The sequence below is a fragment of the Hemitrygon akajei genome, chromosome 16, assembly GCF_048418815.1.
Source record: "Hemitrygon akajei chromosome 16, sHemAka1.3, whole genome shotgun sequence".
In the NCBI taxonomy this organism is placed as follows: domain Eukaryota; kingdom Metazoa; phylum Chordata; class Chondrichthyes; order Myliobatiformes; family Dasyatidae; genus Hemitrygon; species Hemitrygon akajei.
The window spans coordinates 23,171,503-23,187,990 of record NC_133139.1 but is presented as its reverse complement, the minus strand read 5'-3'; the positions used below and the strand labels follow the sequence as shown (position 1 = coordinate 23,187,990).

The window sequence follows — 16,488 nt, the reverse complement described above, 5'->3', positions numbered from 1 at the left end:
AGGAAGGTTTTTTACTCAGAGAGTGGTTGGTGCAAGGAATGCACTGCCTGAGTCGGTGGTAGATGCAGGTAGACTAGTGAAATTTAAGAGACTACTAGACAGATACATGGAGGAATTTAAGGTGGGGTGGTTATATGGGAGGCAGGGTTTAAGGGTCAGCACAACATTGTGGGCTGAAGAGCCTGTACTGTGCTGTACTATTCTATGTTCTATGTACCTCTAATAAAGTGGATCACTACACTGTATACTTAATGGCATCTTGGAAAAATCCCTACAGGGAAGAAATATCTTTCCAGAGAAAGTCAGCAGCTAACAGGTTAAGCTGGACAGGGGAGTTGTTTCTATCCTGAACGGTGCAGCTGCATGAAGTTCATGTGCAAGGACTACGAGTCTTATCAGTCCTTTCGGTCTGTCTTGTCATCCTGGGTGGAGTAGACTGTTCACAACAAGTCTGCTTGCAACTTCTGTAATTTGAAGAGACCATGTGTGCAGTCAGAGCAGCTGCGGTGAGTGGAGGCTGCTGCAATGTCAGCACAGAGTGTGTAGCAGCTCAGATCATGAAACAACAAGTTGTCAGTATTACTGTGGTAAGTTCAACTTTCCCTATGATTGTACTAAATAACTACAAGTAAAATTATTGTTGCCTTAACTTTACAGCAAATTTACAGCATTTCACTTGTCAGAAAGAACTTAAATTGATTTAAGCTCTGTTACCTGTGGATTCAACCTCTTTGCACTGATAGGCACCAGTGACATAATTAAGTCTGTATCCAAGTTTTAAGAAAAAAATTATGTATAGTTCAGTTTTTAAAATTTTTTTAGACTTTCTTTACATATACTGAAAAAAAATCCATGTTACCATCATGAATATATGAGTTGTAAAAACGTGGATTTGTTATGTGGAAATATGTCAGAATGGAGAAATAGTGCGAAAAAGGAAAGGACTTGCAGATGTAAAGAATCTTTTACAGACTTGAGACAGCTCAAAGCACTTTACAGCCAATGAAGTTCTTTGCACGGTATACAGAGAGTTGGAACGACTCCAGGTGATTAGTGCACACCGAGCCCCCAGTGAACCCTGGTGCAGCAAATGCCATGTCATCTGTTTCAGAGATTAGGTTGAGAGACATTTAATGCCCAGGGCATTGGGGATGGCTTCCCTAGTCTGCTTTTAAAATATTGTCGTGGATCTGACCCATCCAGCTGAGAGTGCAGGTAAGGTCTTAGCTTAGGGCAAGTTCTTTCGGCCACGGTGGGAATTTATATCATTGGGCTGAAACACTAATGTAAGATGCTGGAGTGGGATTTCCGTGTGTGACAATATAATTCAAAGGTAAGGGTCCTGTGTAGGTGTCCTTCTATTTTCCCCAGCATCTTGTACTCTACCTCCTTTACTTTTCACTCTCTGGATTCATTATCATCCCAACTTGATTCCTTCCTCATTTCTTCAACCTCTGTTTTCCTCTCTTTCCTTTTTGTGCCTCTCCTTTCCTTTCTCTGCTTCTGTCCAATCCCTTTCATTTCTCCAGTCCATCTCCCTGCTTTTCTTGTTTCTCTGATCTCCTTCTACCTCTCCCCCCCACATCATCAACCCACTCTACACACTCTCCCTTCTTCCTACCCATTCTCTTCATGTCTCTCTCTCACACACACCCACACACAGACACACGTATGAATGTATGTATCCTTCTATTCTCTGCATAATGTCCAGGCCAACCTCTCTGAACAGGGCATTTCGATATTTGTTACTGAGCTAAAGGGCGTAGTGCGAACTGGAGAATGAACTTGTCAACAAGTAGAGGTGTGATTAGTGGTAAATGCAGAGGTTAAGTAAGTGAGTCAGAGGTGAATATAAAACCGTTCACACCCAAGAGCACAGATAATCTGAGAGTCATCTAGTTTAATCAGTCTGCTGAACTGTAGGCTATATGTTTTTTTGCGACGTCAGCTAGGTATGTTTTATTCCGTTGCCATGATCTAAAATAAAGCCAAAATAAAATGGGTGTGTGGGGGCTCTGGCATTTCATGTGCCCATCCCACTATTTTCAACTATGGTGCAAGCTCCTGTCTCCACCATCCTTTCAGACCGAGCTCAAATCCCACCAGCTCTTGAATGGACCATTTTCCCTCAGCTACTCTCCAATCCTAATCCCTGCTTTAATTTGCTGTCGCCATTGTCAGTGAGATCAGATAGCTCCACCGCTATCTCTGTAAATGTAGGGATCCACTCTACCTGCTCACTCTGCTGACAGATTTCCGTACAGTACCACAAACGCCGGTGGGTCACAAAGCTGTGGGTGCTTGGGAGCGTGCCAAGATGATGATCAGTGCTGTGTTAGTACAGGGCCAACGAGTGAACAATGAAAATTCTTGTGCTGAAATGTAAGACAAACGAAAGGGAGAAAGAGAGAAAGCTGAGAGGGCCTCCCTTCCCTTGCCAGTTTTGTGTAGACCTAGAAAGGATGCATATCTGGGGGAGGAATGTGTTCCACTGACACCCGGCACACAGCAGAAATTCTGATGCAAGAAGTTAAAGCGTACAAATGAAGTGACCAAGCAGATTCACCAAGTTACAGCTATTGTTAAAGAGGAAGTTGAATTGTGCAATGAAACCTGACTGGTTGTGCTTCCAATCTGCCAGTCATGACAGCAGCGTGCACAATGGAGTGCTGGCCTCTTGTTTTGTCAGGGCTTATAGTTGAAAAGTGCAAAAATAGAACTCTCAAAGCATTTTGTGTGTGTTCTCTTACAGCATTGCTAGTCAGTCACCCAGCCATTGCAAAATTTTTATCCTGGCCGTTTTCAGATGGAGTAATATCAGGATTATACCTAGATGCCTCAATGGGAGACTCACTAATCCGAAGGTAGCGGGTTCAAATCCCACTCCAGGGACAAGAGCGCAGATCTACACTGACAGAGATGGAGAGAGCTGTAGATGCTCGGATACTGTTAAGGGACGTCATATTTTGCACACAGAAGGAATGAGAGATAAGGGGATCAGGGAGGCGAGTGGTATCTAAGTCAAAAGGCAAACATAATCGAACTGGATGTTTGAAAATTTTCAGAAATATTTCTTTACTTTCCTCTAAATGCCTGCAAGTAAAACACTTTGATAATAAATTAACTTTGACTTTGAATAATGGGGTGGTTTTGAGAGGCAGAGTAACTACTGCTCCTACTTTATTATATTGGCTGTATTACACATTAGAACCAAGGCTGGGGAACATATTGTATAAATTCAAATAATTTCTTTCTTTAAGTTTGTATGTCTCCCATGCATTTTATTTATCTTTCTCTGCTACAAGAAGCAGCTTCATGACACCCCTTCACTGGGTCAAGATGATTCCCTTGAGTGCCATGCGGTAAACTATATTTACAACATCTTAAAACACACATGCGCCTGTTTCTTCATGTTCTTGATGCTTTCGTGGTTTATACACAGCTCAATGTATAACAGGGTTTGAAAGCAAATTTAGTTTTCTTGCAATAAGTCTGTGTTCAAAAGTATGGATGATATCGTCAACAAAAAGACCAAAGAGGCTTTGTTTACAAGAGCAGTCAGTGATATATTGAGTGCTTCAAACATAATAGGGTCACTCCAACAATGGTGCCACTAAGGAATAGGTATTGATTGCCTACGTAGGAAAGATTCTGTGTTTCTATAGCCCTTTTTATAATATTCCAAAGCAGTTTGCAGCCAGAGATGTACTGCAGGAAGATAGGCAGGCAGTTCGTGTACAGCTAGTTTCCACAAACAGCATCATTATAACGACTACATTATCTGCGATGTTGAGTGGGGGAGGGGGGAAATATTGGCCAAGGCTCTGGGGAAAACTCTGAAACAGTGTGATAGTTCTGATGAGCGGGCAGAAAGGCCTTGCGTTAACGCTTCGTGCACAAAGTGCACGGTTCCCTCAGGGCTGCCCTGGAGCTTCCTTATCGCCGTCATTAGCGCTCAGCAGGTCAGGCAGCGGCTGTGGAGAGAGAGGCCAATTTATTGTTTCACTTCAATTAACTTATACCAGGCGTCGTTGCGTGAACGAAGTCACCGAAGAAAAGTACTGGTAGACGTGAAAAAGCCTCTTTACTCGACAAAACAAGATACAGCAGGTATCATATGGAAACGCTTCCAATAGAAAGGTCGGCCTGTGCCCAGCACAACACAAATCATATGTGCTAAGGAATGAAGAAAATTCAGGACAATTCAAACAAATCCATATTTACGATCTTCCCACCGCCACACCCACAACAAGAGTTGATCACTGTCACATCCATGCAAGCGGAATGCTGATTGGACATGTGCATATGTAGATAATCAGCTAAGTGGCTGTTTCCTCGTCTGCTTGGTCTGTGAACCTATTCAGAGCGGCATTAAAATCAAATCCACAGTCCATATTCAGATGTGAAGATTGGGAGCTGAAGTCAATTGCTAAATTTAAACGTGCTAAACCCAAAAATCACTCTGAAAGATCAGCTGTTTTGTGTCAGGTGTAGCAACAGGAAATTGTGGGGTTGAAAAGGGTGGAGTGCTGTGAAGTAAATGGGTGAGGTACTGGAGTGATGATAATGATAAGAAATGAAATGATACACGGTAGCAGGGAGGTTGAGAGTGGCATAGTAGCGCCACACGATTACAGTTACAGATTACGGGTTTATTTTGCTCCAACATTCTTCTCATGATTGTGTGGGTTTCCTCAGGGAGCTCTGGTTTCCTCCCATATTCCAAAGACGCATGCATGGGTGTAATTGTGCAGCATGTGCTCATTGGGCCAGAAAGGCCTTTTACTGTGCTGTAGCTCTAAAATATAAAACAAAAGGGAGGAGAGAAAATTTTCCATTTATATCTCAGAGAGTTTTTGTTAAAATAAACTAAGTTAGGTTTCCTGGAACGCTTATGAATGTTAGAGTAATCCAGGACAAGGTAGGCTGCTTGATTGGCACCCGTCCTCTCCATCACTGGCATACAAGGCTGTGGTGTGGACCAACTCCACGTATGCACGGCAGTTGCTCGTCCTGGCTACTCTGGAAGCACTTTCTAAACTTTCCTCCCCCCCCCACCCCACCATTCTTCTAAACTTCTGTGAGTACGGGCCCAGAGTCATCAACCATTACTCACATATAACCCTTTCATTCCCAGGACCATGCTTGTAAATTTCCTCTGGACCCTCTCCAATGCCAACACGCCCTTTCTTAGATAAAGGGTCCAAAACTGCTCACAATACTCCAAAATGTTGTCTGACCAATGGCTTATAAAGCCTCAGCTTTATCAACTGACCCCAGTCCCTCTCCCAGCCTCCCCTGACCCAACCATCCTTCACCAACTTGACACCTTTACAATGCCAACAACATAGGCAGGACAAAATTGAATTGTTCTACTGTTGCCAGTTGTAGCTTCACTCCCCGTGCCCCAGGCTGTAGAATCCCAACCCTAAATCCCCCCCTCTACTTCCTTTTAAGAGATTCTTAAAACTTGCATCTTTAACCCAATGTTTGGCCTCTGATGCCTCCTTATTGGACCCGATTTGGAATTTCACCTTAGGAAATACCAATAAACACCATTAAATTTCATACATAAAAAGCTGCCTCACTGCGTCAGTGTTTGCACTTTAGGAGCTCTCCAGCCACAGGTTTCCTCTGTTATCGTTGGGTAACCGATCAATCATATATATGAAAAAATCTACTAGGTGCTGTGTACCCTGAGACAGAGTGTCAACATTCTGGATGGTGAGAGTATCAACAGTTGAACAATGAATAATACAACCAACATATCAGAACAAAAATTCAACGTTAGACCACAATCACGTGAACACTTTAGTTTCTGGTACCAGCACTTGACAACAATTGCATTGACTTTATCTATACAGATATGAGATAATGTTATCAATGAAGCTGGTGATAATGTCCCTCACTTTGCTTGCAGGATCTTTGAAGTTTGACACCCCGGGTCAAAGGTCTGCAGGCTCCGTTGGCCACGTGCATTCACTGTTCCTCTGCACCATCGCCTTTCAACAAAATGAAGAACATCAGTGAATGCATGGCATTGTTTGCCAGGCAGGAAGCAAGCATCATCCTCCAACATTATAACCACACCGGGAAGCTGGATAAAAGGCGGCTTCCTGGTGAGGGCATGGACGTCATCAGAATCATTTTCGTGATCGTCAGTTGCTTCGTTGTCATAGAGAACCTGCTGGTCTTCTTCGCCATCCTGAATAACCGACGCTTCCGGAGCTGGGTTTACTACTGCATTGCCAACATTACCCTCTGCGACCTGTTGACCGGCACCGCCTACATCGTGAACTTGTGCCTATCCGGCGAAAAGACCTTTCACCTCTCGCCTACGCTCTGGTTCCTCAGGGAAGGGGTCCTGTTCTTCGCCCTGGCTGCCTCGACATTCAGTCTGCTTATCACAGCCATCGAGAGATACGCGACCATGATCAGACCTGTACCATACGCTTCGGCAAACAAAACGTACCGTGTCTACTGCCTGATTGGCTTGTGCTGGCTGCTGGCTTCCCTCATCGGTCTCCTGCCGCTGCTGGGCTGGAACTGCGTGTGCAACTTTGAAGAGTGCTCCACCTTGCTGCCTCTGTACTCCAAGAGCTACATCCTCTTCTGTATTGCGATGTTCATCATCATCATCATTGGGATTGTGCTCCTGTACAGCGGCATCTACCACCTGGTCCGCAACAGCGCCAAGTCCGCGTGCAGTAGCAAGAGCAGGCAGAAGTCAGTGCGGCTGCTCAAGACCGTCTTCATGATAGTGGCGGCCTTCGTGGTCTGTTGGAGCCCTCTGTTTGTGCTCCTTCTTCTGGACGTCTTCTGCAACTCACCGCTTTGCATTAAGCTGCACACCATGGAGTGGACTATTACCTTGGCGGTGGTCAACTCGGCCATCAACCCCATCATTTACTCCTTTGGCAGCAAGGACGTGAGACGGGCCATCCTCAGGCTTCTGTGCTTCTGCTTCATCAAGGCCGGCACTCCCTTACCCAACTTCCTGAGCCGCAGCGAGTCGATGCTCGGGGCCTCCACCGACAGCTCCTACAGACTGAGGGAGAGCTTCCGAAACTCAAAAATGATGAGCCCAAAGAAGACCTTGCCCAATCCAGAAGAGAAGCAAATGATTCCAAATGATGCCCCCCCCGCATGAACCTCACCACTAGAATTAGTGACATCATGGCAGCCCAAGCCAGTGAGAGAATTTTCTCAGCCTACCTAATGGCTGCATATTCCTGGCTCTCTACTGAGCCACAGACTGTTAGATTCAAGCCTCACTCCAGAATTTTTGGCATGTGGTCCTGGTGACATTATTGAAGGAGCAGTGCCTGAAGGGAGGAACTGTTTTTCAAATCAGATGTTGACTGAAAGGTTGGCTGCTCTTTCAGGTAACAGATACTGAACTTCATCTGTTAATACTCCTGTGAAGAGTTTCGAGAACTTCTTTTCATGACTCCAGTTTTGTTGTTGGAGTAATACTGTGAAGAATGGGACAGTTCTCTCTGTAAACAAATAAAAAGGCAGAAACAAAAACAGGTAATGCTGGAAGAACTCAACTACTGAAGTGGCATCAGGGAAGCTATGTCCGCCTTTTCGTAGGCTACGTGGAACAGCTCGTGCTCCAGTCCGACTCTGGTAGCGTTCCTCGATTCTCCCTACACTGGAAAATGCATTTGTGCCGCTTCCTGCAGCCAAGCTGATCTAATCAGTTTCATCAGCTTTGTCTCCAAATTTCTGCCCTGCCCTCAAATTTACTTGGTTTATTTCTTGCGCCTCTCTCCCCTTTCTCGATCTCTCTGTATCCTTCTCTGGAGACAGACTATCTAGTGATAACTTTTACTGACTCTCACAGTTATCTTGACCATAATTCTTCTCGCCCTGTCACTTGTGAAGATTTTACTGCCTTTTCTCAGCTCCTCCATCTCCACTGTACCTGTTCTTAGGATGGGGCTTTGCATCTTAGAAGATCTGAGATAAACATTTTCAAAGAATAGGGATTCCCTTCCACCACATCAATGCTGCCCTCATGTCCATTACCCAAACATAATGGGGAGAGAGTTCCACTTGACCTTGCCTACCAACCCACGATCCTCTATATCCAGCACATCATTCGTCGCAACTTCCATCATCTACAATGGAATCTTACCACAAAGCATATCCCCTCCCCCGCCACACTCTCCATTACTTTTTCCATATCCAACACGTCATCTTCCACAATGTCCGCCATCTTTAATGAGATCCTACCTCCAAATGCTTCTTTACCTCCCCTGTCCCACTCTTCACTTTCTGTGGCGATTACTCTCTCTATGATCCCCTTGTCCCTCCCCACTGATCTCCCTCCTAGCACTTGAAAGCAGTGCTACACCTGCCCCACGCCTCATCTCTCACCACCATTCAGGGCCCCTGTCCTTCCAGGTGCGGTGACACTTCACCTGCGGGATTGTTGGGGTCTACTGTATCCAGTTCTCCCAGCGCGGCCTCCGATGAGACCCGACGTAGTCTGGGGGATCTGCTTCTTCATTTGCCACAAAAGGCAGGATGCCACGGTGGCCACCCATTTCAAATCGACATCTCATTCTCATTCTGACACGTCAGCTCATAGCCCCTTTACTGGCACGATGAGGCCACACTCAGGATGGAGCAGCAATACCTCATATACCATCTGGGTAAACTCCAACCTGATCACATGAACATTGACTTCTCTAACTTGCAGTAATTTCTCTCCCCTGCACATTCTGTCTTTTCCCATTCCTCATTCTGGCTTCCCTCTTACATCACACCTGTCCCATCACTTCTTCCCTTTCTTCCATGTCCCGTTATCCTCTTATATTGGATTCCTTCTTCTTCAGCCCTTTATCCCCTAGACCTATCACCTCCCAGTACCTTGCTTCACTCCTCTTCCTCATCCATTCTTCCTCCACCTCACCTGCCAGCTTGTACTTCTTCCCCTCCCGTCATCCCCGCATACTATTCTGGCTTCTGCCCTCTTCCTTTCTAGTCCTGACGAAGTGTCTCGTTCCAAAATGTCAACTGTTTATTCCTCTGCATAGATGCTACTTGACTTGTTGAATTCCTCCAGCATTTTGCAGGCTTGTTTCTGCAGAATCTGTTGTGTTTAGAAACCCATTAATGTTTCAGTCCGGTACCCTTCCTCAGATCCCATGTTGAGGCTTTAATCGGTTAATCTCATTGCTTTGCAGAATTCTGCTGCATTATCAATTAACCGACTTTTTTCCCAGCATGACAGCAACAGTTTTACTTTAGTGGAGAGACTGAAGATCTGACTGGTGCTGCAAACTCTTGGTACCTCAGAATGCACTGCTATTATGATTTTTAAAATGTTTTGATAAGATTTTACAGCCAATGTCCTCCAATTATTAAAACCATATGATGGGAATAAGTTTTAAGCTGAATGTATCTAAAAAGATTATTGGAAGGTTCTGTAAACCAACATAGCCACATGAGAATATCTTTACTGGACATTGCAAATAATTGTATTAGGATACATTACAGCAGCATTAAAAAAGATTGGCTGTAGATATTGAGCAAACTCTTGTTATTGTAAACAGAAATCTCATTTGTATATAATAGCAATTGCTCTTGGAGATGAGAGGTGCATAGTAGACATATTCATTGGGATGGAGCAATACAAGAGGCTGTTCAGCCCTCGAGCCCCTTCTACCACCTACAGCTGAACCTTTTCCCTGTCTTTGCATGATGACTCTCACTAGCCGACTGACTGGTGTTTCAGAAGCCCGAGCTGTTGAGCAGCATCCCTGGACTTTTCATCATCACTGCTGAGGGTGTTGCAACTCCGCTCGTTTCAAAATGTGTTTTGACATGAAATGTATGGCTCCACATGGCCACTTGGTAGAGAGAGAGTTGAGAAGCACTTTCAAAGGGGAATTGGTTAAGAAGCTAAATGGAAGAAATTTGCCTAGGTGGGAAGTAGGGGGAATTACTGGAGGGCTTATTCAAAATGGTTAACGTTGAGGGCTAAGTATCTTCTTAGAAGTGACTGCCCCTGTACTATGTAACATCTAAAGGGGGAAATCAGTCTTTGGTCATGACTGCAAAGCAGGTGTAATATAATGTGTGGGTGGTTGTATCACTTCCCACATTGAATCCACACCAGATTAAACACGTGGGAGGTGAACACAACTGACGGCTGCTGCTGGAACATATACTTTGCACTTACCCAAAGACATTTTGTCAAGCTCTTGCTTTATAGATGGGACGCTGGAATGCCTGAACCACCTTTAGGCTCTTTACACAGGTGGTCTTAACAATAAATGATACATTGGTCATATAGGAGCCTGGGCTGTATTTATGTGAAAGCTAAACAACCCTTGGTAGTTTCAGCATTGTGGCTCTCTGAAATACCAGGCTGGAAACTTGAGTTCCATGTTCCCCACGGCATAAAGATTTAACATCCATGGGGAAAACTGGTGAACCAAAATGGGAGGAATAGAAAGCCAAGGTGGGTGGGTATTGATAGTGTGGAGCATGAAGAGCAGACAGGCTAAGAGCAAATTGCATTTTATAAATTATGTATTGAGTCTATACATTTATTTCGCATTAAGACTGTTAACAATCATTTTCCTAATTTTGGACATATAAATTTAAATGCCTTTATATTGAGAGTTTGAGAGGTCAATTATATTGGTGTTACCTATAGTTCCTATATTTTGCCAGGTTAAAATTTAGTTTAACAAGAAGCATCAGCGCACATAACAGTTCACGAGGGCAAGTCACCACTATATCATCAACATCGGCAACTGTGGTCGGACTGCAAAATTTCAGCTTTCTATGCCCAAAGTGCGAATCATTTTTAAAGAGACTCTGACTTAAGATTTCATAATTTCCACATTGATCCATTTACCTCAGGATGTGCCAATATTATAATGTATGCAGATACAGTGAAATAGTCAAATGCTGTTCAAGGGTTCATTTATTATATGCAACAATGCAGTTTGATATCACTTGACACTCACGTGCAAACATCTCCCTCGTATGGAGAGCTTCCTTCAAGTGCCACAGTGATCGCTTGTGATACTAACAAGATGGATGCATTGTTTATGGCTTATGTGCGGTGGTACAGTATTAAAGAATTATGGCATTTCTGTATTTTCTCCATTAAATGCCATCAGATTGTATTAAAACATCTCATTTTTTGTCACAATTGTTATCTACTTTGTAAACTGTGAATAAATATTTTTGAACAATAAAAAACACTATTGTGTATTTAATAAAAACACAATGCTGGCAGAACTCAGCAGGCCAGACAGCATCTATGGGAGGAGGTAGTGACGACGTTTCGGGCCGAAACCCTTCATCAGGAGTGAAGTAACATGGGATGGTCGAGGGGGGATAAGAAGTGGGGGGGGGGTTTGAAGTAGAGAGCTGAGAAGTGATAGGCTGAAGGGAAATGGGCTAGGGGGAAGGTGGAGAATTATGGGAAATAAAAGAGAAAGAAAGGTAGGACTGGGGGAGATTATAGTGAGGGGGGAAAAGAGAGAGAAAGAGAACCAGACTAAAATTATAGAGGGCAGGGGTATCAACGGAGGTCTGTGAGTTGAATGTTCATGCTGGCAGGTAGGAGGCTACCTAGGCGGGAGATAAGGTATTGCTCCATCAACCTGCATGTGGCCTCATCTTGACGGTAGAGTAGTGGGAGTGGTCTGTGGAATTGAAGTGTGTGGCCACAGGCCACAGGTGTATTCAACCTTGCCTTGTGTGAGTCACTGCAGACATACTCTGTATAATTCTAATTGTTGAGATTCACAGATGATCGGAACATGTGTTGGGTTTCAGTGGGAAAGGATAGTGCACTAAGGAGAGCTGTATGGTGGATGATGCCATCATCGATCCCAAGTCTTACCTGAGCAGGAAAAGAGATGTTATCAAATCATTGGTCAGCAGGAACTACATTTCACTGTTCTCCTGCTAGTCATTGTTAATCAGGAACTAATTCTAAAGTAAAGATATTCCAAAGAACTCAGCATAAAAAATCTACACTGACTTTGCATTCTGACGCAGAGAGCATTGTACCATTGTAGGCGTGACCTTTCAGGTGAGATGTTAAATAGAAGGATCATCTTACTATCTTCTGGGCACAAAAGATCTTGCAGCACTATTACAAAGCAGAGCAGAAAAATCATTTCTAGCGTCTTAAGCAATAGTTACCATTAAAATTAACATTTGAGAAAAAGATTAGATTATCATATTGCTCTTTTGTGGGAAATTGCTGCGAATACATAGGCTGTATTGTTTCTAACACCACCACAACAGGGTATGTTGCAAAAACACTTCAAAACAACCTGGGGCTGTGATAGACGATATATAGGTACAAGTCTTTTTCTCATTAATGTCTGAAAGTGTACAGTATTTTATTTGTGCTGGAGAGTTCAGGAACTAAGTTTTCAACTCCATTCATTATGAAAATATTGAAGCATCAAATTGTCCGATTATTAGTGAAGAGTCTGTTCTCCATTTGCTGCTGGATCTTATCGATGGTTGTGCCTAGGAACCACTGACAGGAGAGGGTGAGAGGTAGATGGTCAAGTAATGAAAGATTTTGATGACCCTAACCAGATTTAGAACTCTAGATCACAGATTCCACAGAACTCACCTTTCAAAGGCAGAAATTGGTCCAAACCTTTGGACATATGCCCCTAAACCTTTATGACAGCTTTTACATAAATCTCCATCAAAATATAGTCATCTGTTTTACTTCAAGATTTTCCCCTTCAGTTCACTGAAATATCCAAGGATAACCAGCAGAGGGACCAAATCACAGCAGTGGGACTTAATTCCATTTAATGCCCTTTTATTGCTTAGAAGAATATCTTCATCTGACTTACTTTCTTGATTATGTTGGAGGATGGTTACCATTTTATCCACGTGGTTCTTCACAACCAAGATTTAACAGAAACTTCAAAATTACATCTCAGGTAATTCCTTGGGATCAGAATGAAAATTGGGATTATCATCACTGAAATTATCACATGAAATTTACTGTTTGGTAGTAGCGGGACAGTGCAAAGACATAAATTACAAAATAAATATTGAGAGAAGGAATAACAAGGTAGTCTTCATGGTTTCATTAACTGTTTCGAAATCTGATAATGGAAGGGAAGAAGCTGTTCCTGGATCGTTGTGTGGGTATCAGGATAGAACATGACCTACTATCATTCCAGTCATGTGGGTAATGAGGTGGCCAGTGAAGCCAAAGTGGAAATGATGGGCTTTTCCACTGTTGAGGCTGGTGTAGCTGATGGGGTAGGTAGGTAGATAGGTTGTGATTTTATATTAACATAGGGCTTCTACAGTATTGTGCAAAAGTCTTAGGCACCTGTAAGAAATTCTTTGAAGCAAGGATGCTTTAAAAATATTGCAAAGTTTCTAAATATCAAAACAATACTATGAAGAGCAGTAAATAGTAAAAAAACTAAATCAAGTCAATATTTGGTGTGACCACCCTTTGACTTTAAAACTCCCATCAATTCTCTCAGGTACACTGTCGTGCAGTTTTATTAAGAAAATTGGTTGGTAGGTTGTTCCAAGCATCTTGGAGAACTTGCTGTAGTTCTGCAGACTTTGGCTGTCTCGCTGGCTTCTGTCTCTCCAGGTAATCACAAACAGCCTCGATGATATTGAGATCAGGGATCTGTGGAGGCCATACCATTTGAGGCCATATAAAAATCTGGTGTGTCCAAGATTTTCCCACAATACTGTTTATACTCTTGAAGCATGGCCTCACTTTCTCAACAACTATCCACTTGGAGTTGACATGGGCTGGGGCATTCCTTAACGGAGGCTTTGAGACATCCTGGGAGCTCTTCCTCTGACTACCTGTTTATCTCAGCCTATGAATGAGCTTGGGATAGGGTGCCTGTTTTAGAAGTCTGCTGTTGGGTCTGCAAAGGAGTGTGGCCTTCCAATGTAGGCAAGTAGGTGTAACCAGGAACTTAATACTGGGGATGTTAACTTGGGCGAGGTACTGGTTAACGCACACACAATAATGCTGGAGGAACGCAACAGGTCAGGCAACATCTATGGAAAGGAATAAACAGTCAACATTACTGTGGTGAACTACATATACCTGTCTGGACACGCCCCCCCCGCTGACTGCTCCTGTGGCTCCTCCCACAGACCCCGGTATAAAGGCGATTGGAGCCTGGGCCCTGCCCTCAGTCTCCAGGATGTAGTATGGTGGTCAATTGCTGCTTGTTCTTTCTTCCAGCCAATAAAAGCTGATATCTCGCCTCACGTCTCGGAGAGTTATCGATGGTGCATCAATTACACAGCTTCATCGGGCACTGGAAAAGAAGGGCAGAAGGGGGGTGGGAGGAGAGAAACCTGGCAGATGAAAACTGAGACCAGGTGAAGGGGAGGCTGGGTGAATAGAGGATGGGATGGGTGGAAGAGGTAAAATCTGAAGTAAGGAATCTAATAGGAGTGGACAGTGGATCATGGAAGAAGGGAAGGATGTGAACCAGAGGGAGGTGATGAACAGGTGGTGAGAAAGAAGGAGTGAGAAGGGTTTATTCCCCCTCCACAGATGCTGCCTGAATTGTTCAGTTCCTCCAGCGTGTTGCTGAGGATTTCCAGTACCTGCAGCTTCTCTGGTATTCATGAGAGAATATTGATGCTGGTCTGCTTATCCTTCCAGAGAGCTGAGAGGATTTTGCATCAACAACATTACTGATATTTTTCCAGCACCTTGAGGCGTCTGCTATGGGAGAGCAAGTTCTGAACCCAGCAGAGCTTTGTGCCAAGTGTGAGGTTTGGATTTTCAAATGCTTTTTTTTTTCCCCCTCAGCGGACCACATTGAAGACTGTAGTATTAACATTTACCTTTCCCTTGGCTCGATCTTACCACATGGGAAGTGGTCTGAGTTTTTCAGGGTCTGTTTGCGAAGCTTTACTGTCAAAGTACATCATGATACCAGTAGAGGATGTTTGTCTGCCAGATGCTGAGTGTATCCTCTCGTACGCCTCAGTGAATGTGCCAGAGATGTCTCGGACCTCAGTCTGTGAACATGAGCAAGCACACACATCATCTGTATACAAAGGCTCAACTACTCAGGTACAGTGTTGTAGAGGCCACATCGTCTGATAACCAGAGGCTTTGTATTAAGATGAGGTCAAATCCCACCACAACAACAGGAAAATTTAATTTCTGTAACCCAAATTCTGAATTAGACAGTATACTGTTTAAGGATTTGTGTTTAAAAACTTTATATTCAGTTGTATTCATTTTTATTCTTTATACTTCACTTTTTCTGTCATCTCAGCAACTCCAAAAAGTCATTCGGGCAAGTTGGCGTTCCAGTGATAGCAAGTATTTTGAAGTAGTACATTGCTTGAATTGTATGCTCTGAAAAATCTAGGGAAATATTAAACGGATGCCCAGGAATGACACACACATAGATGGGCACGAAGTGATGGCTGCATCTTCTAAAAGAATATTCAACACAGAGACAAAAATCACAGTTAAACAGACTGGGAGATACAAGGTATTTGACTGGCTGCCATATTGCAGAGAAGCTTCAGATATTGACCATCATTTGTGCAAGACGGGCTGGACTCCCGATTTCTCCCCTAAATATCTTAGCAATGTTTTTTCCCATCAAAGAAAGGCATAATTCCTTTGTATGTGCTATGCACATCCTGACACAGGAATTTATTGGTGACTGGGACAATGGAAATGTCCCAGAGGCACTGCAAGGGATCTCCTTCCATTGTCTTGGTTAAGGAAGGTTTACCAAGCCAGGAGGAGGAGGGTCCTGGCAAGAAACTTTCTCAATCAACACTGCAGGTACCAAAATATCTGACCATTTTAGCTTCTCTGTCATTTTCAAGTTCTTGCTTATCATAAAAAACACTGCTGCATTTGTTATAACTGTTGATTCCACTTCACAGGTGTCAAAGCAGTTAATTGGCTGGAACAGGTTTCTTATTGAAACATAGGTCTTTTTGTTCACCTGCTTACCTCCATGGATATCGTTAGGCCCGACTCCAGTTCCTGCTGAACTGAGCCAGCACTTCACAGACTCACTGTTATCAGCTCAGTAGGCACAGGAGATCATGGTCTGTTTCAGTGACATCACCCGCTGCTACCACTGGGGCCTGGTTCAGTCTGCAGGCCTCCACGAAGAGTTTGCAATATCTGGAAAGTATCCTTGGAGTTCTTCAAAATGAGGCCATTCAGCCCCTCTAGTCTAAAACAGCCTTACTTGAAAGCCTATAAATGGCACCCTCTCCATCATTAGTGTTCAACACATCAATCTAGTTCCAAAGAATATATCAGAAAGTGCAAGATTCCTTCTATTTCAACTTGGTTCAGTCAACTAACATCAATCCCAATCAGCTTCTAGGGTTTCTCAAACTAAAGTGTTGAAAGGAAGTTTAAAGAACAGGTATTGGACTCAACTTGGGACATTTCCCTTGCATGGATCTCTGTCATACCCAGGGGTTGAATTTCCA

General features: G+C 43.6%; 1 protein-coding gene and 1 long non-coding RNA gene across 4 annotated transcripts in view; one reads left to right on the top strand and one right to left on the bottom strand.

Moving 5' to 3' along the window:
• The first annotated feature begins 419 nt into the window (after window positions 1-419).
• s1pr4 (sphingosine-1-phosphate receptor 4) lies at window positions 420-9,980 on the top strand. The gene is made up of 2 exons (XM_073068382.1): window positions 420-587; window positions 5,921-9,980. Exon 2 carries the CDS (start codon window positions 6,014-6,016, stop codon window positions 7,148-7,150), a length of 1,137 nt encoding a protein of 378 aa, XP_072924483.1. The 5' UTR covers window positions 420-587; window positions 5,921-6,013; the 3' UTR covers window positions 7,151-9,980.
• A 950-nt stretch (window positions 9,981-10,930) lies between these two features.
• The window catches only part of LOC140739821 (uncharacterized), a 42,002-nt gene continuing 36,444 nt past the window's right edge, over window positions 10,931-16,488 (bottom strand). For 2 of the 3 annotated variants that reach the window (XR_012101757.1, XR_012101756.1), the window contains exon 4: window positions 10,931-15,033. This is a non-coding gene — a long non-coding RNA (uncharacterized lncRNA). The remainder of the gene's footprint in view (window positions 15,034-16,488) is intronic. The other variant, XR_012101758.1, reaches the window with a different exon arrangement.